Raw genomic sequence first — 8,661 nt, forward strand, 5'->3', positions numbered from 1 at the left:
TGTCTTTATATTATTGAAATATGAGAGTTTTTAGTGTTTTCTGGATTACAGTCCCTTATCAGATATATGATTTGTAAACATTTTATCTAGTTCTATGGGTTTGCCTTTCACTTTCTTGATGCTGTCTTTATTTGACTTTATTTCACCAATGTGGCAAAATCCCATCTCTACACAAAAAAGTAGAAAATTAGTTGGGCGTGGTGGCATGCGCTTGTGGTTCCAGCTACTCAGGAGGCTGAGGTGGGAGCATCATTTGAGCCCAGGAGGCAGAGGCTGCAGTGAGCTGTGATCATGTCACTGTACCCCAGTCTGAATGACAGACCCTGTCTCCAAAAAAAAAAACTGGGCTGGCTGCACACTCTGAATAGTCTGTGCTGTGGCCCAGTGTTCCAGGACAGGCCCCATTGCTCCAGGCAGACCCTGCCTGACAGTCTTCTCATACTGCACACCAGCTACACTGTCTCTGCTCACCTCACTGACTCCACATAGTGCCCAGATCTAGGGGCAACATAAAGATACCAGATGGACCTTTACCACAGTCAAGATCTTGGCAGTTCTATTATTGCCAACTTTCATTTATCCAAAGCGGCTCCAGGTTTGATGATTTTCTCATCACATGCAACTTGAATGTCGGCTCCCCACTCTGCAAGGAACAGAGAGTAAGTCTGAGCTCATCCAGCACCCACCCTTCTACTCCTCCAAGAGAGATGATCATAACCAAGCCAAACTATTATAAAGCACAAAGGGAGCACATTTTACCCTCTCTCGGGTATCTGCTCCACCCACCCCTTTTTATTCATTCACTTGGCAAATATATGCTCCTTATGTGCCAGACACTGGGAACACCAGTATGCACACAGTGTTTCTCCATTCTTGGGTGAATTTAGTGTGATGAGTCTCAGCAGCAGTTCAGGGGGATGAGGGAAATAACATGGTGACTTAAACTAGCTAGTGTGGATCAGAAAAGGCTTTTTCTGATCTGAGCTTTTTCTTCACCTCACCCTCCAGATTCTAAATCAATCTGTATTCCCCTTCATTCCCCACCCCCCACCATTCCCCAAGTATACTGAGATCTCAACTCTAACCGTTAATCCCACCTAAGCAGGGCGCTTCCTCAGTTGAGAATGCTGTCTGGAAGGTAATTGTGGATATTTAGGGCTGACTTCCTTCATTATCTACTGTGCTTCCAGGTAGAAAGCACAACAAACAGCACAGGCCTAACAAAAATGTTACAGCAGCTTTCCCCAGTACTGATAGTTTTATAGCTACTGCCACCTAGTGGACAAAGATGACTTTACATCAGTACGTAGACCCACAAAATGGAAATTCTCCGCGTTTCCAATTTACATCCTACCTACCAACCACTTCCTCCCACCTTAACGGAATCCAAAAGGCCACCTTTGAAAGCCTAAGGCCTGGAATGTAAGTACTCGATATTGTCTGAACAAAATATTTTCCACAAGCATCATCATTTTTTAATATTATATGTACATAAATATTGTAGTAACATGGTTGAAGTTAACTTTATTGCTGTGGTTTTAGACAATTACTCTGAGCTGTAAAAGTATTAAGGGCTGGGTGTGATGGCTCATGCCTGTAATCTCAGCACATTGAGCTCAGGAGCTCAAGACCAGCTGGGGCAACACAGTGAAATCCCGTCCCTGCTAAAATACAGATTAGCCAGGTGCGGCAGCATGCAACTGTAGTCCCAGCTACTCAGGAGGCTGAGGCAGAATTGCTTGAGCCTGGGACGGGGCAGTGAGCCGAAATCACACCACTGCCCTCCAGCCTGGGTGACAGAGCAACACTCCATCTCCAAAAAAAAAAAAGTCTCTTCAAGTAGAGGCTGGGCACAGCAGTGGCTCATGCCTGTAATCGTAGAACTTTGGGAGGCCAAGGCTGGCAGATCACCCGGGTTCAGTTCAAAGACCAGCCTGACCGACATGGAGAAACCCCATTATCAACTAAAAACACAAAAATTAGCTGGGTGTGGTGACACGTGCCTGTAATCTCAGCGACTTGGGAGGCTGAGGCAGGAGAATCGCTTGAACCCAAGAGGTGGAGGTTGTTGAGATCCAGCCATTGCAATCCATCCTGGGCAACAAGAGCAAAATCTCCATCTCAGGAAAAAAAGAAAGTCAAAAATGGTCAAGTAGAAACTTGGAGAGCTATAGCAGTAAAATTACATTTTAGAATATAATAATTGCCAACTTCAGCATAAACCTGCATGTTAACTCCAAAACTGGACCTGTAGATTATTTGTTCCCTCTTCTCAAAGCAGCAGGGATGGAACAAGCCATCTAGGTCATGGAGTTTCCTCTTACAAACTAAAATATCTTTATCGTAACTCCTGCAAAAGCAAATTTTGCCACCTTGCAATTTGTGCATGTACAACCAGAACACCCAACCATCCCTTGATCAAATAAGGGAAGAGAAGCAAATGCCATTAACTATTAACTGAATGGGAAGTGGTAAATATTACTGTCCCTATGGTCACCTTCTTTCTCTAAGCCTTACTTAAACAGCTCATTAGGACCTTACAAAGTTTAAATATCTTTGCTGGCTTTTTAACTACTAGCCCACAGCAGAACCGTAAATACAAATAGGCCAGGTGCAGTAGCTCACACCTGTAATCTCAGCACTTTGGGATGCCAAGGTGGGCAGATCACCTGAGGGCCAGTGATCAGCCTGACCAACATGGAGAAATCCTGTCTCTAAATTAGCTGGGTGTGGTGGCACATGCCAGTAATCCCAGCTACCCAGGAGGCTGAGGGAGGAGAATCCCTTGAACCAGGAGATGGAGGTAGCCATGAGCTATTATACTCCAGCCTGTACAGCAAGAATGAAACTCCACCCAAAAAGTTTCTTGTAGCTTTGGAGAAAATATGGAAAAAATACATCAAATAGTGGTATAAATTTCCATGGTAACACCCAGCCATTAGTTGACCTTATATTTTTTGAGATGGGGCTTCTCCATGTTGGCCAGGCTGGTCTCCGAACTCCTGACCTCAGGTGAGATCTGCCCACCTCAGCCTCCCAAAGTGCTGGGATTATAGGCATGAGTCACTGTACCCAGTCTCATCAGTCGACCTTTAATAGTACCAAGGGGACTTTCATGATACGCTTCCTTCATGAAATTAGTTTGGCACATGCTGACTTTAGCTAGATCACTTAAATCTGTTACAATTAACTGTTGGGACTGCTAACCAGGTGGTAAGGTTAGCTCCACCAGGCCTTCTGAATTACCTTAACCCACAAATAGGAAATTCAAGCCCCAGAGCAGTGGCTCATACAAGGGATTGCCATTCACAAATACCTCTGCCAAGTAGCTTAACAATCACTGCCTGAGTGTTTGGTTCTGACATCCCAATTTTTTTTATTAGCACCCCTCTTTAGTGTCCACTGACCTTCAAATTCTTAATGATAACCTAGTATGACCCTCTAGGCAAATAAGCCTTTGCTGCTAAGCAGGCTTACACAGAATGGGTCGAGAAACATTAACAACCCGCCCGCCTGCCCCCCACCCAAAACTTTCTGCCTCTCCAGTGGCAGGCCTAAGGTTAGAGCCAGATCCAATTTTTCATGCTCTGCTTTCCCAAGCTGATACCATCTACAACACCGCAGCCCTCATAATTCAACCTTAAGTTGGGCGGGGGGAGGAAGTAACTAAGATTCACATAATCACCTACTAAGCCTATTTCTCTCACCAGCTGGTCTGAGAAGCTATTTAAAGAGCCAAGACAGTTGTATGGTGCCAATTTAAATAGTTTTATTTAAGACATTGCATTTTCCACTTACAATACAGTGTTTATAAAGTGCAATGTTAGTTCTTTCCTTCCCCTGTGCATATGTTCCATATTCAAGTATTGAGAATGCCCAGTAACTTACTATAGCAGCTCAACTTTTTAAAACTGCCACAGAATTTGCTACAAATTTAGGTCCTTCAATGCTTTATATGTGTGGAACAATGCTAAATCTATACTTGGGTTGGCTTAATCAACCTCTTCAATAGTGGGCCCTGAGGAAGCACCACCAGAGGGAGGAGCTCCACCACCAGGGAATCCTCCAGGCATTCCTCCTGGCATGCCTCCTGCACTCTGGTACAGCTTGGTGATGATGGGGTTGCAGACTTTCTCCAGCTCTTTTTGCTGATGTTCAAATTCTTCCTTCTCGGCAGTCTGAGGAAGAAAAAAAGGAAATTACTGTGAGTTCTTGTAATTTTAACCCTTTAATCCTGATGCAATCTGACACAAAAAGTCTGACACTCTTAGAAGAGAGGCCCACTAACACATTAAAACAGGGCCCTATTCCTTAACATCTTGGGTCACTCAGACATCCAAGGAAGGTAGTTGCCAACACCTTGAATTCTGGTGGAAACCGCGAATGTTTTGGACCATTCATCATTGTGACCCTATACCAAAATCCAGCTCAAAAGCTTGGTTTACCATCCCCTTCCCCACAATTTAGTTGAGAGAGAAAGAAAAAAAAAAAAAAAAAAAAAAAAAAAAAATCACAAACCTGATTCTTATCAAGCCAGTTGATAATTTCATTACACTTGTCCAGAATCTTCTGTTTATCCTCATCGTTAATCTTGCCTTGAAGTTTCTCATCTTCAACAGTTGCTTTCATGTTAAATGCATAGGATTCAAGTGAATTCTTAGATGACACTTTGTCCCTCTGCTTCTCGTCTTCAGCTTTGTACTTCTCAGCTTCCTGGACCATACGTTCAATGTCTTCCTTGCTCAAACGGCCTATTGAGAGAAATTAAGTCTTTCATGTTAAAGTCTTGAATGTTAACCTGTATGTGTATATGTATGTGTGTGTGTGTGTATATATATATACACACACATATATATATCGCCTGCAATGTAACCACCCCACTTCCTCTTAGCTAGATGCCCCGAAGGCACCAGAAACAACTGAAATACCATTGTGATCCCTGTCAAGAGCAGATGGCAGTGCCATGTGGCCCCCCTCTTACCCTTGTCATTAGTGATAGTAATCTTGTTCTCTTTTCCTGTACTCTTGTCCACAGCAGACACATTGAGAATGCCATTGGCATCAATGTCAAAAGTGACCTCAATCTGAGGAACACCTCGGGGTGCAGGAGGTATGCCTGTAAGTTCAAACTTGCCAAGCAGGTTGTTATCCTTGGTCATGGCACGCTCACCTTCATAAACCTTGGGAGGGAATAAAACAAATTACTACAATGGATTTCAGGTCTCTGTGCTAACGCTAGTTCTGCTAAGGAAGACTCGTCGCTCAGACATCCAAGGAAGGAACTGGCCAACATTAAGACTTTCTGGTGGAAACTACGAATGGTTTTGGAATCCATCATCATAGCGAGTTAGTCAAGACTTCATCCTATGTGGGATCAGTAGGCCAAGATAAGTATAGCAATATACCTGAATAAGCACACCAGGCTGGTTGTCGGAATAGGTAGTGAAGGTCTGTGTCTGCTTGGTGGGAATGGTAGTATTACGCTTGATGAGGACGGTCATGACTCCACCAGCAGTTTCAATGCCAAGGGAAAGAGGAGTGACATCCAAGAGCAGCAAATCTTGAACATTTTCAGACTTATCTCCAGACAGAATGGCGGCCTGGACAGCTAACAAAAAAAAAAGCTAATGTTAAAATGCTGAAATGTTAAAAGAAAACCCAGTGCACAGCTCCTGTTTTAGTAACATCACTCGCTCAGACATCCAAGGAAGGTGTGCCATCATTAGCCAAGCTTTTGGTGGAAACTACGAATGTTTTGTTTAACAATCACTCATCACAGCGAGTCATCTTGGGCCTGCCTGGTATCAGGGTTAATTTAAATACTATTGTTACCTGCACCATAAGCAACAGCTTCATCAGGGTTGATGCTCTTATTCAGTTCTTTTCCATTGAAAAAGTCTTGGAGAAGCTTCTGAATTTTGGGGATGCGAGTAGAACCACCAACCAGGACAATATCATGAATTTGAGACTTGTCTAGTTTGGCATCTCGAAGGGCCTTCTCTACGGGGTCCAGGGTTCCACGGAACAAGTCAGCATTCAATTCTTCAAATCGGGCACGGGTAATGGAGGTATAGAAGTCGATTCCCTCATATAGGGAATCGATCTCAATACTAGCCTGGGTGCTGGAAGAGAGAGTACGCTTAGCACGCTCACAAGCAGTACGGAGGCGTCTTACAGCTCTCTTGTTCTCACTTATGTCCTTCTTATGCTTGCGCTTGAACTCAGCAATGAAATGGTTGACCATTCGGTTATCAAAATCTTCTCCACCCAAGTGGGTGTCTCCGGCTGTAGACTTGACCTCAAAGATTCCATCCTCAATAGTGAGGATTGACACATCAAAAGTGCCACCTCCGAGATCAAAGATCAGCACGTTTCTCTCAGCTCCAACCTGCCATTAAAAACAATCGCCTTTAAATTTCTGATGGGTCAAATTAACCTTAAAATAATCTAACCGTGCACCACAAATGGTACTTACCTTTTTGTCTAAGCCATAAGCAATAGCAGCAGCAGTTGGCTCATTAATAATTCTAAGTACATTGAGACCAGCAATAGTTCCAGCATCTTTGGTAGCCTGACGCTGAGAGTCATTAAAGTAAGCGGGCACTGTGACCACAGCATTGGTAACAGTCTAGAATAAGGAACACAAAGACCACAGATGGGTAGCAGATTACACTTTCAGCAAATGGGATTTTATTAATGCTGGTGAAAAACATCTGGAGCACCCCCCCACAATGTAAATTAGTGTGGAATCGTCAAGATTCATCGGTTTCTACTGTTGACAGACACAAACCTCACCTTCCCAAGGTAGGCTTCTGCAATTTCCTTCATCTTTGTCAGAACCATAGAGGATACCTCCTCTGGATAGAAGCTTTTTGTCTCTCCCTTGTATTCTACTTGGACCTTGGGCCTGCCAGCATCATTCACCACCATAAAGGGCCAATGCTTCATATCAGACTGGACAACGGCATCATCAAATCTGCGTCCAATCAGACGTTTGGCATCTGCAAAAGGTATCAAATGATAACGCTTTGAATTTCATACCTCTTCTGATAAAAACCAAAATCCATGATTCAACTACCTAATTTCATAGACAGATGAATTCAACTACTATAGGTAGTAAACGTTCAAATTTTGACACTACGGTAACTAGACCTCAGTCTGAAAGGTTGATACCTTGTTTTATGAGACTTGAGAATAAGTATATTTTTCTTGAAACAATAAGCTCCCCAATTACATTTCATAAACTCGCCACTGAGACTTTCCGCTTTCCAGCCTTGTTAAATTTGTTCCGTAATCACCTAAAATTAGTAACTCACCAAAAACCGTGTTGGTGGGGTTCATTGCAACTTGATTCTTTGCGGCATCACCGATCAATCGTTCAGTGTCCGTAAAGGCGACATAGCTTGGAGTGGTTCGGTTTCCTTGATCATTGGCAATTATTTCTACTTTTCCGTGCTGGAAAACACCCACACAGGAGTAGGTGGTGCCAAGATCAATACCAACGGCAGGTCCCTTCGACATGGTTGCTAAAAAAGAAAAACCCGGCTTAAAAATTCAAAGTATTTGCCCTATCCCTTAAAGAACTCATAACCGGGCTAAAGATACGACCATTGCAAACGTTAATTTGTGCCCCATCACCTCTTCTCTAAGCACGCGGGAGGCTCAGAACTAGTGCTGCAGTCCAGGTTGCCTGCCAACCGCAACAGAGCATGTCCCTGAATGAAGGGCCCGTCTGCCTAGAGGGCCTGGGGCGTTGCTGAGCACGTGGTCGCAACCCTGAGCCAAGCCCTATCTGTTCCCCTCCCTTGCCAGGTGCCAGTGCCCCCCGGAGTCAACGGGCTTTTAAACTATTCGCGAATTCACTCCTATATTGGAGACACGACCAGAACGGCTTTGAAAAACCACGATGAGACTGGACTAACCAGGAAACCGGAGGAAAGCGCTGGCTCCACTTCCCTGCGCGCCGGATAAACCGATGCGGCAACCCTCCCCCGCCACGCGGTCGCACTGCATCGCCCAGCCTTCCCTGCGGACGCCGCAACTCACACCCTACATTTATGTCCTGCCGGCTGCACCGAGGACCGCTGTCACCTCACCGAGAACCAAGCCTTAACCCAGTGGAAAGGGCCACAGTCGACAGGGAGAGATTCTCAGAACCCTCCGAGCCGCAGCAAGTCCAACCGGCCTGAGTGCAAGCTCCCAGATCCACCACCCAACTTTTGAAGAAAGATTTTACCTGGCGTGTAGGCCTGGCCCCGAAAACGAAGAATACCACAGTAATCTCGAGAGCTGCAGGGGGAGTTCAGTGAGACCGGTTTCCGCCCGCCAGCCCGCCTCTTATACCCGGTCTCAGAACCTTCCAGAAGGGGCCCGCCCTTGATGCCTGCCATTACGGCTTCCCCGGCCAATAGACGCCCGGCTGCCTTCACAAGACCCAATCACAAGCCCAGCCCCACTCCTCGGGCCCCGCCCCGCCCCCCCGCACCCACCCCACCGCGCTCCGCCTCGCGATAACGCACTCACCGCAGCGTTCTGGAACTTTCAAGCTCGCCCCCGCTCTCCGGACGGCCCCGAGGAAAGGGAGGGTGGGGCGCAGAGAGCCCGCGCGCGGGAGTCCTCAGTTACCCCGGGCGGGGGAGGGGAGCGTCCGCCTCTACGCAT

The 8,661-nt window shown here is 45.7% G+C and overlaps 1 protein-coding gene and 2 non-coding genes across 4 annotated transcripts; all 3 read right to left on the reverse strand.

Moving 5' to 3' along the window:
• Positions 1–3,747: 3,747 nt before the first annotated feature.
• On the reverse strand, positions 3,748–8,649 carry HSPA8 (heat shock protein family A (Hsp70) member 8). Of its 2 annotated transcripts, none has more exons than XM_035264913.3 (9): positions 8,524–8,649; positions 7,317–7,526; positions 6,796–7,001; positions 6,476–6,628; positions 5,833–6,388; positions 5,406–5,608; positions 4,982–5,180; positions 4,519–4,751; positions 3,748–4,178 (listed from the first exon to the last, which is right to left on the reverse strand). In XM_035264913.3, the coding sequence occupies exons 2-9, from the start codon at positions 7,519–7,521 to the stop codon at positions 3,993–3,995; spliced, it is 1,941 nt and encodes a 646-aa protein (XP_035120804.1). In that variant the 5' UTR covers positions 7,522–7,526; positions 8,524–8,649; the 3' UTR covers positions 3,748–3,992. The 2 variants fall into 2 exon arrangements, with proteins under 2 accessions (XP_035120804.1, XP_035120803.3); XM_035264912.3 differs by lacking the exon at positions 8,524–8,649 and adding an exon at positions 8,237–8,312.
• On the reverse strand, positions 5,259–5,346 carry LOC118145878 (small nucleolar RNA SNORD14). The gene has a single exon (XR_004731365.1). It is a non-coding gene; the product is annotated as a small nucleolar RNA SNORD14 (small nucleolar RNA).
• Positions 5,691–5,782, reverse strand: LOC118145879 (small nucleolar RNA SNORD14). The gene has a single exon (XR_004731366.2). It is a non-coding gene; the product is annotated as a small nucleolar RNA SNORD14 (small nucleolar RNA).
• Positions 8,650–8,661: the final 12 nt, after the last annotated feature.

The sequence above is a fragment of the Callithrix jacchus genome, chromosome 10 (assembly GCF_049354715.1).
Source record: "Callithrix jacchus isolate 240 chromosome 10, calJac240_pri, whole genome shotgun sequence".
NCBI classification, from domain to species: Eukaryota; Metazoa; Chordata; class Mammalia; order Primates; family Cebidae; genus Callithrix; species Callithrix jacchus.

What these genes read in the sequence shown, in the direction of transcription:
- HSPA8 (XM_035264913.3), bottom strand. Translation starts at nt 7,521, where the DNA reads ATGTCGAAGGGACCTGCCGTTGGTATTGATCTTGGCACCACCTACTCC. An exon ending in CAGAAGCCTACCTTGGGAAG is followed by an intron (nt 6,629 to 6,795) that starts GTGAGGTTTGTG and finishes TCCTTATTCTAG; the next exon opens with ACTGTTACCAATGCTGTGGT. An exon ending in AGCTGTTGCTTATGGTGCAG is followed by an intron (nt 5,609 to 5,832) that starts GTAACAATAGTA and finishes TTTTTTTGTTAG; the next exon opens with CTGTCCAGGCCGCCATTCTG.